This window comes from Vanessa tameamea, chromosome 15 (genome assembly GCF_037043105.1).
Source record: "Vanessa tameamea isolate UH-Manoa-2023 chromosome 15, ilVanTame1 primary haplotype, whole genome shotgun sequence".
Taxonomy (NCBI): Eukaryota; Metazoa; Arthropoda; class Insecta; order Lepidoptera; family Nymphalidae; genus Vanessa; species Vanessa tameamea.
In genome coordinates this window covers 2538445-2553218 of record NC_087323.1, presented here as the reverse complement: position 1 = coordinate 2553218, position 14774 = coordinate 2538445, and the positions used below count along the sequence as shown (strand labels likewise).

Sequence of the window (14774 nt, the reverse complement as noted above, 5' to 3'; positions counted from 1 at the left end):
GTAATTCAAAGTGTTTTTATGAGCCTACTTGAATAAAGAATATTTTGATTTTGATTTTAGGGAAGTTCGATTCGAATTGCGAACCGTTATGTTAGGGATATTCAGATGCTTTATTTTTTTCTATTTCATCAAATAAATCGAGGTTTCTCAAAGGTGATAGTTATGTATTAATAAACTAAACATTTAAAAAAATCTGACAATCTTACATATGTGTTTACACATATTTTTTTTTTACTTAGGCCCATACAAAATTCAATCATGTTCTTTCATGATAAGTATTTCGATTATCTTGGGTTACATTATATACGTTCCCTCTTATCAATAAGACCGATTATACATGATTATATTAATAAAAAAATGTATGCTTACATGATATATGAGTAGTTGTGATTTTATAAAAAGTGTATGCAATATTTCTGACATCCTACAACATATCAAATGGGTAAAATAATTTGAATAATATCTAAGATGAAATCTTTATGACGTGCTCTCTTAAGTATTAAAAGGCGACCTCCGTGGTCGAGTAGTGTGTACACCGGTTTTTATGGGTACGCCATTCCGAGGTCCCGGGTTCGATTCCCGGTCGAGTCGATGTAGAAAAAGTTCATTAGTTTTCTATGTTGGCTTGGGTCTGGGTGTTTGTGGTACCGTCGTTACTTCTGATTTTCCATAACACAATTGCTTTAGCTACTTACATTGGGATCAGAGTAATGTATGTGATGTTGTTCAATATTTATTTATTTATTTAAAAGGAACCGGCAACTCACAACCATATAGATATATTTAAATAAAAATGATAATGTGAATTAGGTCAGAATGAGAATATTCTGCTGAGAGGCAAACGATATTTTGATTTCTTGTATCTTTGAATGATATCAAGTTGAAGACAAATGTGTCTTGTACTTCATGACACTTTAAAGTTACAAGTTTAATAGTTCTGTAACAGCTGTCGGCAGCACCGAATGTTCATAATTCACGAAACATTCTTGTTCGGAAATACAAACAAGTTGGATGATAGTGACGTGTTGAATCGAATTATGGAAACTAGGAGTTAGTTTTGAAAATATGAACAAAGTTTATGCTAATTTTCCGATCATAAAGGTGTCGAAGATATTTTCAGGGTAATATTACGTTGAATATTTGAACGAATTTTATATTGACGAATAAATTTAATTTCATTACGGTTTAAGTCCAAAATTTTCAATTATATTTTTTTAAATTTGAAATTAGGATGCAACTTTTGCGATAATGTTACGAGTTTTTAGAATATACCTTATACATGGAATTCTGGATCTGTTTTAGTCAAACATACATATGGTATTATAATTATCATTTGTTGTTCTATCCCTATTTATCAATTTAATACATAATATTTTTTCTATATAAACATTTCCTATATCTCTTCAAATGACTTATGTTTATCTGCCTGTTGATATTTGCAAAACGAACGAGTCTGATTTTCTAAAAATATGTATGGGCAAGGGTCATTAAAAGTCAAACAAACACACACCTATAATATATTATAAAGGTAATAAAATATAAGCTATTTACAACCATGCGCTAATAATGGCAATATATGAAGTCATTGTATCGTAACACGCAACGATTTCGCTCCTTTGCTTTCATTTACTTGCTCTGGTCCAGCAATCACGACCCGACTGATTGCATTCCTGTCATGCATTTCACTATAAACACTATACCTCACTCAAAATTATGCATCACTTGTACATTTTTATTTTATTTCTTGGAGGTCAAACTTTTTTATTAAATATTATTAATTCGTTTTTTTTTTTTTTTATTATGTCTCGAAATGTGTTCGGAGATAATTTTTACGTTTTTACGACTTATTTTTACTAAATTTCACTAGACTAGAACACTACTCATGGTCTTTAAATATTTACATTTTTATGGGACGTTTACAGGTAAGAACATTTGTGGATCCCCTAATTTAGGCTCAAATCGAATATTAACCTTAGAGTCTCCATCTCCAACTTCTAGAAAACTATTCCAGTCCACCATCCAGTAAAAACCATTTTTCTTTGGGGGTGGAAGCTCTGAATCCCCGGGTTCTACAGGTGGTGCTCCTCCAAAAGAATCTTCCAGATCTGCGAATGATGCACCTGTATCTGAATCAGATGGAATAGCATCCGGTACACTGATTTCTGCATTTTTTGTATCGGTATCAACATTGGGTAGTTCAGTAGTAGAAGTGGTTGTTGTACTTGATTCATCAGTTTCATTAGCTTGTCTTTTACTTTGATCAATGCCAACAACGACATCATCTTCTACCGGACTAGGGCCTTGATTTAGAGGAATAACTTTAAAAGTCTCGTAATCTATAAGTTCATAATTAGGTTTTGGAGTATTTGATACTGCTTTGGTCTTTCTAGGTTTTGGTAAATCAAGTGGAAGTACAGTATGTTTTGTTTCAGATGACGAAGTGTCTAGTTCGAATGGGAACTGTGGACGTAAGGGTTCATATAGAAAATTAGTTTGACCAAACTTGCGGTCATTATTGTTTAAGGTAGATAAATCTGACGGTGAGATTAAATCATAAGTGAGAAGTAAATTCTCTGGTAATTGCACAGTTCCATCTACAATTTTTGGTGGTGGTAGAGGCTTAAATCCTTCGAGAGGTAACAAAAAGTTATCTTGGCCAGGTGTGCCTTTCAATCCATGAGAATCTAAAAATGCTTGCAACTCAGCTGGGAGGTCAAAGTCAAGTGTGTTCTTGATTTTTGGTGTTTTGAGTGCTTGAGAGCTTTGATCTTTCGTTTTTGTTTTTATAGGTTTCGAAGTAACTTCTTCTGGTACTACTTGAAGTCGCGGAGGTTTCGTATATAATTCTTGTAATGAAGATCCATCTCTAGGTGTATAAGGCAAAACGACCGTTAAAGTAGCCCCACTAGATTTAGTTGTCGACTCCACCAAACTTTTTACTGCAGATGTGGATACAGCGTTATCATTTTCGACAGCAATGTTTGATAATAAATTCGTTGATTGAGTTGCGGTGTTGATTTCATTTTCATGATAATTTTTATATGACGCTGTTGTTGATGTTGTTGTTGCTACTCTTTTATTTGCCGATTTTGTAGCGGTGGTTTTACTTGCACTTGATTTTACTTTTAACGTCGACCTAGTTTTTGCATCTTCAGCTCTTATATCATTTAACAAGTCTATTATTTCTTGTCTTGTAAGTCTAGGCAATAATGTATTTGCTTTAAGTATACTTTCAACTTGTTGTACTGTTTTCTCTACGTCCACAGCAGCGTTGGTAAGATTTAATAACGCTGCTGCAAAACAGCACCAGAACAGCTTCATGGTCTGAAAAGAAAATAAAAAAGTATGTTACAATAAATCACAGAATAAATAAACCTTTGTAAATTTTAATATTGGATTCAATAAATGTTTCAACATGTTCCTGATATTTTACGAGTTTGTCTTGTTTTAGAGCTAAGAATATGTTGCTTTTATGTGAATTAAAATATAAAGTTTTACACCAATTGATGTCTCTACTAGACAACTCAATTTCTGCTTAATAAAACAAACATACGCTTTTTAATATTTTTCGATTGTTAATGGCCACCAACAGCGTCTTAAGAAAAAAAAAATTTTCATAAACCGAAACTTTGCAGAATATTATTGTTTGAAATTGGAATAACAAATATGAGGATGATATTTATCAAGAATGGTTAAATGTTAATTATTCGTCGACAAAAAAAAACTCTTGGTATTTTGTGATGTAATAATGCTAAACAACGATAATTATCATTAAGAGGTTAATGTTCACAGTCAGTATCATGTTTAATGGTGTGCTTAGCATTTTAAGGACATGGGAATTCTTTTTTTTAATAACTATTCAATTTGTACTGTACAATCACCCAAGAGCCGTGTCACACATTGGTTAGAAGATGTGAATCTTAGCCTACGATTCTATTACCAGCAGCCAATTAAGAACAACATATAAAGATTTTAACATAAATATGACACGGTGAAAGGACTCTCGCAAGCCCGTTTCATTCCTTATTTAGTATTGTCTCTTTAAGCATCAAACAAATAAGAATATTAGTCATTCCTTAATTAATTTGGGACATTGCTAGTATTCCTTATAAAAAAAAACCTTTGTGTTACGCGAGCAAAACGGATGCTTTCCATTTCATATCCATAACATTTAAGCAAATCTTAATACATGTGTCAATTTCTACGAGTGCAATAACTGAACGAGTCAACGAGTTTTTTGTCCGAAAATAAAATCAAAAATTGACAATTAATGATAAATATACCACATAAATATAGACATTGTCAATTCATATTATACGCATCTATTTGCACACACACATTTATACGCATCTTTTTGCACACAAGTATTCACATTCTAGCAAAACGGTGGCTAATTTAAATACCTCATGCAATGAAGCAATGTAGTCTTACGTCTTCAGTGGCCTTTGACTTGTATGTTATGGCGACGCCTTAAGACTTAAACTGTAAGTGATTTTAATTATAAAATAAATTTATAATATATATTTGTTAAAACGCTATATTTAAATAGCGCAGTATTATTTAATAAAAATATTTCGGTTAAAGAGTTAAAAATTTGAGCAACGCAAATATTTTAATCATACATTTCTAGCAATACGGTAATCCACAGAGTAACTTAAAAGGAATTTTTAAGTCGCGTTTAATATATTTTGTATATCTACTGTAAATAAGCATTGAATTTATATTTGTCTTGTTTATTTATATTTATAAGGACTTATTTTGTAAAAAGTAAAAGGCCGTAAAAGTCCCGCTGCTGGGGAAAGGTCTTCTCTTCTTGCGTCATTGTATACGAAGTAGTTTTTGAACATATTACACTATTTGCTTTATGGGTTGTGGCAGAAATTTATTCGTAAAATCCGGGTTACCTTACGATGTTTGTGAACTATCATTTTCTCTACGAATATTTAACTCAAGTCCGATGATAAGATATGTATGAGATAATAATTTTACTTCATAATAAATTTCTTGTTTACGTAAGTTTGTTTAAAGGTGCATCATTACGTTGGTGTTAATTAAATTTCAATATGAGCCTATATAAAACTCAAAGTAAAATAAAACATACTTATGATTCTTTCAAGAGTAATTTTATACATATATTTTTTCTATAAAATACATAAAAAATTGCGCATATGGAAATACTTATCCATGCGCAGGTTTTCATTTTTTAAATGCAAAGTTGTAAATGAACTCGGTTTTAGGGCCTTGTGCAAGCCCATCTAGGTGGGTACCACCCGCTCATCGTATTCCACCACCAAAACTGCACTTTTGTTGTGTTCTTGTTTGAAGGGTGACTGAGTTAGTGTAATTATAGACACAAGGGATATGACATCTAAGGCTTCTCGGTTGGTGATTTATTTGCGATGTAAGGGATGGTTAATATTTCTGACGGTGTGAATATAGAGGCGGTGACCACATATCATCAGGTGGACCATTTGGTAGTCTCCCTATAGTGAGAAAAGTTAATTTGTATTACTAATTTCATGTTTATAATTAAACCAAGTGCTGGCAGCCAGTTTGGCCAACGTATCCGCTTGGATGCCAGTATTTTGGACATTTGACTTCGCTCTAATGACTTCGAGGAACTTATATGAGTCTTTGTTAATAATATAAACCTGATATACTTTTTGTTTATTTGGTTAAATATAATTTAAGATGTATTACTATAATTATGTTTTATTACTCATAACATACTGCTAAATTTGCTAGTATAATTTTTAACATGATTGATTTTTGATATAGTACATTGAAAAATATTTGCATTATTTGATATATCTGGCTCGTTGGTGTAGTGCCAACACACCAACACACCAGGTTATAAAGCTACAAATTTAAAAAACTCTGTGTACAAATTCCCGGTAGCGTCAAATAAAGTTATATCATCTGTCAAGGATTTGCTTGCGGAGTTAGTTGACACTGTAAATGACGTTTAAAGCAAATCTTAAGCCTTTGGTCGTCTGACGTCTATACAGTCATGTTGAATGTCCAACCTATTATGCAATGAAATTTAAAATGTATCTACGTTAGTGCACACATGTATATACTATAACGTTTTCTATGTAGTTGGCAATACCGTTGTCGAAAATCGTTACGGAATACGTCATAAACAAAACAAGAACTGGGAGAGCGCGTACCGCAAATATGTTATGTTGATATAGCTTATTTAATTTCTTAACATAAGCTCAATGACCTCTTAACCCTATAAATAATGCTCACGTGAACATAAAAGGTATTTATTGTGATAGAAGAAAAATATTTATCGTACGTATGTTACCCTCGTTAAGATCCTACGCATAAAACTGTCTACATTACTGTAAGAGGAGCGGAATTAATAACTCCAACATGTATTTTTTTTGTAAAGTATCTTAAAAGTTGTACTTTATTTTGATTTTTAAATATAGGTCAACTAAGCCAATAACTATTTCTGGTATAAAGAGACAATATATTTGGCTGGTATCCAAAAACAGTCCATTTCTGTATACTAACGTAATCCAACTACCTTTAAAATAAAAAGAGAAACATATATTTTTGTTTGTAGAACAATATCAAAGGAATAACAACAATTACCTTATATATGAATACAAGAACGAAATATGAACGAAAACTGCTTGTAGGAGCCTGTCTGCATTTATTCAAGATTTTCTTTAGCGAAATATTGATTTAATACCTATTTCCTTTCGTCAAGCCATGACTCGAGAAAGACTACCGATTTCATTGAACTCATTTTTAAAGTTTTTACTACTTTGTAGATACTTATATAGAGAGCGTTTATGCCGTATAGCTGTTTACGCAGATTTTCTAATAGGGATGGGATAAAATTGCACCCGTGCAAACACGGGTCGCTAGTAACAAGTTATTCTGGAATGTTGAAAAAGTTTTATTTTTTTAATATAGTATATAACATATACTGATACAACATTACGTAATTGTAGGAAGCGGTTACGAACATTGACTCTCACGTCTATTCTTATTTAAAATTTATAACTTCACAATAAACAAAAGCCTTTGTGATTCCCATTACAAGAAACACATAACATGTCGATTCATAAACGAGTAATTAGTATAAAATAAGTGGCAATGTACCGTCATAATTCATTGAAAGTGAAAGGCGGCTAAACCAGCTGTTTAGGTAAAATTAATTCAACTCCTTAGCCTCATTATACATCGCCGACTCGCGATGAAGCGATGAGATAAATTTGAAATAAAATCGACAATGGACGATAAATTATGAGATATTATCGCGTGATGTAGGATATAATCTGTTATTTGATACGCGTACACATGGTCACGTGTGCAGAACTGCTTGTTTAAATGAACGATAGAGCGAAAATTATATTAATATTAATTTATTCGTATTGAGTTATATGACGTGAATGATTTTGTTTAAATTTGAATTAATTGAATGAGTACAAAATTGACTAAATATATATTATATATATTTTTTATAAAGTGATTAATGCGTACATTTTAATTTCGAAAATGGAATACCATTTTCTGAGCCCGAAATGAATTAAAAAACAAGTTAAATAATAGCTTACATAAAAAAATACCATCACAGAAATGAATAAACGAAAAAAATATTTGGTATATAATTTCGAGAGCGTTCAAAAGCATAAAAAGTGCTTTACAGTGCTCTCAGCGGCTATAAGTGTTAATGATAAATTTCGATATTGAAATATATGCCGTTAAAATGTTTCTACATGTGTAGCAGCCAAGGTGAGCTAACAAGTTGGTTTGAGCGTGGATTGATGCACTTGACCGCTTTCGCATTTTATCGATGACTGTGGAAATACGGAATTTAAACCTGCATTTCATATTTTTTAAATTACACACTGCTAGTTTTCTCCGCAAATGGGGCTTCGATTTATAAAATTTGTAATACAAAAAGTGTTCGAAGAGATGAGTTTTATTTTTAATCGAACTCTTAGCTAAGCTTAAGTAGTAACAGATTTTGTTTTTGTTGTTACGTTTGCATACGGCACAGAGAACGTTTTTGGGCAATAGTATACGCATATATAATACTAGTTATTGCCCGCGGCTTCGCTCGCATTTTAGGGGTTGATTGTCGAAAAAAGTAGCCTATGTCCTTCCTTGGTGTTCAAGTTTCAAAAAGATTCATACCAAATTTCATTAAATTCGGTTTATTGGTTTGGCAGTGAAAGAGCGACAGACAGACAGACAGAGTTACTTTCAAATTTATAATATTACTAGTATAGATATGATACCGGGAAATATAATCAATTTACCATTTACTAAATTTAAAAAGTTTATTTAGGCTCGGGTTGCATTTTTGTTATCGTAAAAAAACAGCATTGTAAATCTGTTTATTTGAAACGAGCAACTATGCGAGTTTCTTGCCGTTTCTTCTCGCTGGAAGCCGCTTTCCGAAATGGTGGTAGTATTAAATATCGACGATTCAAAAACGCTTAATTGTGAAGTTTACTTGAATAAAATAGATTTGATTTGATTTGTTAATTGTATGTTGATTTATCCGTTATATACATAATATATTATTTCTTATTCATAACATTTATATAGTCATACAATTTGGTTTGATTGTGTTCCCAATTAATTACCTTTATTTGGATCTATGACTCTACTTTATCGTTAACAATAACTAGTATTATTAAAATGCCATTTTCGACTTCGCATATAATTTGTAAGTTCTGAGATATGAACAATTATTTGAATACAATTAAGATCCAAGCGGTATTATTAAACCGTGGTATTATCCGTTCTTTCCCATATGAAACTACTGAGTTTCTTGCCGGTTCTTCTCGGTTAAATCTACTTTCCGAACCGATTGTGGCTTTACATTTATTTCAACACTGTAACGTGACGATTCAAAAGTGATTTTACGAGTGTACTTGAATAAATTTTTTTTTTCTTTATATTATCTAATGCAACTGGTTTATAAACAACAAATACTGAAAATATTTTTTTTTTTTTGTACTTTTTTTTTAATGTCATAAGTTGCAATCGAGCAGTAGGCTCACCGGATAGAAAATGACTACCACCGCCCATGGACATCTGCAACACCGGGGGCCTTGCAGGTGCGTTGCTGGCCTTTAACTTTCGCGAGTTAACACTCAACGGTCAGAGTATCAAAAAACCGTATCATATATCTTTACGGTTTTTTTCTGTAGATATTGTTAAGATTTAGTTGTATATATAGTTACTTAGTGAATTGTTATTGTACATATAACGAAGAGTTGAAGTTCCATAAGATTTTTAAATATTTGTACGCTGTCCAGTTACGCCTAGTAGATATTTCACTAATCGTTCCTTGAATGCAGTAACCGGATACTAATTTGCAGTAGCCATGTCGCGCCCTCATTTATTACATAACATTAAAATCTCTCCACTACTACGAGCATATATATATTTTATGTTTTGAATGTTTTTATTAAGAGGCAGCGTCACAAAATAAGAATTAAATTTTGCATATATATTTTTACATACAATGATTGTATCATTGTAATATGTATATACCATATAGATATATAGATCGTATGTATGTATGGATAATGTATGATTGATCGAGGGGATGTTTATTTCTATGTTTGAACGTGCTTATCTTTGTAACTATTTTTCATTCGATAGTTCAATCCTTGAGGTAGGTTATATGCCTCTCCGAGGTATGAGAGTGTACATACTTCCTTTTAAATTCCGGGATTCTACTGTGAATTTTCGACAAAAACCAATAACTTTATATCGACTAAACCTGAAGTTCGGACTTAGACCTACCTACGGTCAACTAGCCACTAGAGTCTAGACCAACGAGGCCGTACCATATAATTGCACTATTTCATAACGATTTTAAGCGTCTCTGGTTGCAAATATAGTAAGTTTTATTAACTCAATATCTATTAGCACGTCTTTAGTAAACCATTGACTCATTGGTTTCAAAATAAACGCTTAACAAAATCTTGCACCATCTTCGCAATATTTGTAAATATCGGAATGAATCGTGTGAAAATACTTACTTAAATAAATGATATATAGTAAGTAAGTACTTATACTATATTCGAAGTGATTGTTTTATATGTGGTATATGATATAGTGATAGGAGGACGGCTAGCTGCGTCACCTGATGGTAAGTGGTCACAGTTCAGAGACATTAGCGCTGTAAGAAATATTAACAATTTCTTACATCGCCAATGCTCCGACTTTGGAAACGGAGTTGTTATGTGTTTTATGCCTGGAGTTCCACTACTCATCCACCTTTCAAACCAGAACACAACAGTTGGTACTAATATTACAGTACTGCTGCTTGGCGGTAGAACACAATTATGATAACTACCTAGTACCTACTTAAAGCAGCATGTTGGTAAATACACAAATGGTTTAATAAAAATATAAAAACTACTATAAATTTTTACAACAAAACCTCATAATTAATTATTATTTAAAATCATTAAACCTTTTGTAAGAAGGTACAAAGATTTATTAAAACACACAAAGACCTCAATCGAACAAAAATAACATTTGAGAAAGTATAATTCCGGCTTCAAACTGAACTGGCTTTGTTATTGAAATCATTATAATTGGCCCGCTGGTTAATTACCATCCCCTTAATTATGGGCTGTAAAAATAAGATGTTCTATTGCTTTTAATTCAGGAAACCCCCATTTCATTATCCCGTCAAAAATTTGCTGACCTCTTAAATTTCCTGAAGCTTTTTAACGTTTAAGGATTTGCTAAATATACCTGTTTATTAAAGCGAATTGAAAAATTTAAATAGATCAGGCCATGTTTATAAGTTTCAAAGGCATATTTTTAAATCATCTCTCATCAGTTTTTAAATTTAAAATATATAAGATTTAATTAGTTTATAGGATTTATTTTTGAAGTGCTTCGTAACTTATGTTTTTATCTGTACTAATAAAAAAAACAACTAAATATATAGAAAACTAATACCAGAACATATAGTACGTTACGGAGGAGGTTTTAGTCTATATTATTATAAAGATGTAGCAGCGGTTGGTAATTTCAATCGCTTTAAATATAGAATATTGACATGATAATCTTGTTCTTGTATTAAACAAAAAATTGTTTTCAGCCCTACGATTGTATCAGTACACAATTCTTATATCACTTGTGAAATATCGACAACCGACTTACGCCGATCCGCAATTTTGTTACGTGTAATTAATTATTATAGTGAATGTCGGATATTACATTTTGATATTTAACGCTCGTATTCAGCGATTGAAATAAAATTAGAGAGTAACGTTTTTGTCTTGTCTTGATCAGTAGACCAAGTTTGTATCAAAAGGAGTTCCTTGCTTTAACGGTGATGATGGTCTAACGCTAGATCCACTAGTGCTGTGAAGGCGTATATCTAACTCACCTTTAGTTGTCTCAGGACAATGGCATTGTAGAGATCTCGCTCTTCGAGTTAAACAAATGTTTATTTCACAAAAAGCGATAGAAATACTATTTAGGAAAAAAGCATTGTGCAAATATCATTCTATAAAAGATAATTATTTCAACAATCAATTCACTAATATTTCACGTTGCATTCGTGAATGTTTAAGTTGAATATATATATTTTTATGGTTCAACCTAACCTAACGAATATAATTATTCAATCATTTATTTATCAATTGACATTTTATGAAATGAAAATTCGTTTACTAATCTGTTATTTGAATTATTTATAGGTACACTAATTTGTGCAGAAATTAAATTGTGATTCATAATTTTGGCAAAAGTTTTGTTAAATGGTAATTTGTGATATGTTTTATTGTGACAACACTGAACCACGTTATTAGCATGTGGTAATTTTACGAGGTTAATTGTAATCAGGTTCGTATCTATTCAAACGAGAAAAAACTTTTTTCATCAGTCAAATAAATACATAAGTAATAATCGAAAATATATATATATATATATTATTAGTTATCTTTTCTATATCTATATATATCTATGTATATCTATATATATATATCTATATATATATATTAGTTATCTTTTTTAATTGGTAGGCGGACGGGCAACTAGGCCACCTGATGTTTAGTGGTTACCACCAGAGCCGTCTCAAGCTACGCTGGGCCCCTTGGGTACCCATGAATTTGGGGCTCTTTTGGTTGATGTTTACTACCATGTACAAATAATTAGCTTATGGCCAGGCCTTAAATATAGTATCAAATAAGCGGTGCGGTAATTTTGGTAAATTCGCAGGAATCTGATTGGTTGTACAATTTTATGGCTATTTTATAGTATATCTATTTCTATCATGAAGAGCACGTTTTTCTACTTTGAATAGCGACTGTCGTCAATAGCCTTTTTTGATAAATATGTTAGTTATTTCTTACAAATATATAAATTTCGAAAATTTACATAGTACTCAACGTGTGCACAAACGTGTGAAGGAAGTTGTTGGGCCCTCTCAGGATGGGGTCCCTGGGCACGTGCCCTGTGTGCCCAATGGTAACGACGGTAATGGTTACCACCGCAAATAGACTGATCTGATCTGATATAACCTACCCAGACGGGTTTGTACAAAGCCCTACCCGCAAGTAAATTTAAAACGTTATCAGTGTAATAACCTTTATTTATTAATATTATACTCAGTCGCAATAAATTTGCAGTTAAATTGTATTATATGTATTAATTACCTAATTACACTTATCGCTTGAATAAAAATCACAATCAATCAACTAATTTACCATAATTCACTCAACTAGTATAATTGATAATTGTGTCGATAATATTCTAACGACATACCATTAATCATATCTGATGTGACTTTCACTCGTATCTAGTGTACATAAATTATATTTATATATTCATCTTACATAATTATTGTAAGAATGTGATTTTTTTTTACACGTACTATTTCTTTCCAATATTATATTTTTATTGTTAGTCCAGCAAGACACGGTTACGGCTCGTCGTGCAGTTATCGATTAGAACTTATTTTTTATTTTTTCCTAATCTTAATCTCGCTGTAAACACACATGTATTCAATTTCCATGCAAAAAACTGGGGGTTACGTGGGTCTCGGCGTCAAGAGCACCGGAATATCTACTAAACAACGGGTAACCATTCCGTCTTTTCGGGAGACGCCGCGAGATCGTTTATGGATAATGTTACCGCGAGTTTTGCACGGTTGGCCCGCCTAAGCAGGCCTAATCTACAGGGATTCCCGGGTGGGTTTTCAAATATTTTTAATTCGACGTATATAAATGGTATAACTATTTGGGTAAGAATACAGTCGATGTTATTTTGAAATTTTATTAATATTATGTTATTATTATCGTTTTTTGTGAATACATTATTTTGCTATACTTGTATAATGATTTTTGCTTGATAACAGATGATTATTTTTATAACTTTTTGTATAAATTACTATACAATTATATAGATTAATTATTTAGTTATTTCCATATGCCTGCAATACTCGTTTTTTTTTTTTGTTTTTTCTTTTATTGTTGGATACGATTTACAAGATAAGTGATGTTTGTCCGTCAGCCCGACCTGCTATATTGTTATAAAGTTAGACGCAGGATCGGCTTTACTAACATTGACTTAACTCCAATTTCAGAAGTCCTTAAAAAAATCCATGTTTGTAACCCTAGCTAACTAACCTACTAACGTGGCACTTAACAGGTGAACAAGTGTCAACCTAGTACGGACATTTCAGAGAGTAATATTTATTGGCAAAGGGCAAATTACATACAGTCTCTGTCCATTATGTTTTATTTAAGTTAAATAAAAATAAATATAAAAATAATACAAGGTTTGTTAATATTCCGATCACGTTTTACTTTTGGTCTTTTTAACACAATCTAATTTATAATCTGTTATAAGAATAGTCAAGGTTTTTATTATAAGCCGCAATTATATTTATTTTTTAATTCGAATTTCAATAAATTATATGCTAAATTCCGTCATGGCATATTTAAAAAAAAAACGAAATGATTATAAAATATATGAATGTAAATCATTCCATTTTTAAAATAAAACGAAAAAATAACGATATATTAAAATTAACGTCAATCGTTACCTGGTTTTACACAAATCACAACACTAACACAGTCCGTTAAACCGTACAGTATCACAGAACCTACCGTGAAAGTATTGTCGACCACCGCACCGCCGGAGACCACTCACACTACTGTTACCACTACCAGTTGCGCCATGACCTGTGAAGTAACACCGATTACTAAATGATCTGTGACGTTTAAATTGTTACTACTTGTTTTGATTAAGTACATTTAACTTATTCTGGTTATAGTTTAGTCTTCCTCGAACTAGTTTTTACTTTTAACAATAATCTTCTTCAGTCGTATATTAAAAAAATAATAATAATAAATATATATTTTATTATCTATTATATAAAGGAGAAACCTTTTGTTTTGAGTGTTTGTTGTTATATAGCTGGTATGTTGTGTTGAGTGGTTTTCCTCAGATAGATTGGGTTTCGTCACGATAGCATATGCAAGTGATCCAGTGACGTCCCTTGAAGAGACGGGATCTGGATTCCACATACTGCACACACCGTCACGTGAAGTGGGGGGCTCTTCATATGACAGAAACACGAAACGAGTTTTCTCAGCGAGAGAAAAAGGAGACAGGGTTTCCTAGTATTTATTATCTGCGTAGGCAAACATCATATCGGGAAGTTATCATACATAAATGCATCCCTCTACTTTACAAGTTAGCAGGTTTTTATCTTAGAGTGGATTTTATTCTAAGACTTCTTCAAATGAATTATATAATAATTATAA

At 31.9% G+C, this 14774-nt stretch overlaps 1 protein-coding gene across 2 annotated transcripts; it reads right to left on the bottom strand.

The window, feature by feature from the left end:
- Nucleotides 1-1501: 1501 nt before the first annotated feature.
- LOC113396541 (uncharacterized) lies at nt 1502-14211 on the bottom strand. Of its 2 annotated transcripts, none has more exons than XM_026634518.2 (2): nt 14115-14211; nt 1502-3324 (listed from the first exon to the last, which is right to left on the bottom strand). In XM_026634518.2, exon 2 carries the CDS (start codon nt 3319-3321, stop codon nt 1906-1908), a length of 1416 nt encoding a protein of 471 aa, XP_026490303.2. In that variant the 5' UTR covers nt 3322-3324; nt 14115-14211; the 3' UTR covers nt 1502-1905. The 2 variants fall into 2 exon arrangements, with proteins under 2 accessions (XP_026490303.2, XP_026490304.2); XM_026634519.2 differs by having other exon boundaries at nt 14051-14172.
- Nucleotides 14212-14774: the final 563 nt, after the last annotated feature.

What these genes read in the sequence shown, in the direction of transcription:
- LOC113396541 (XM_026634518.2), bottom strand. Translation starts at nt 3,321, where the DNA reads ATGAAGCTGTTCTGGTGCTGTTTTGCAGCAGCGTTATTAAATCTTACC.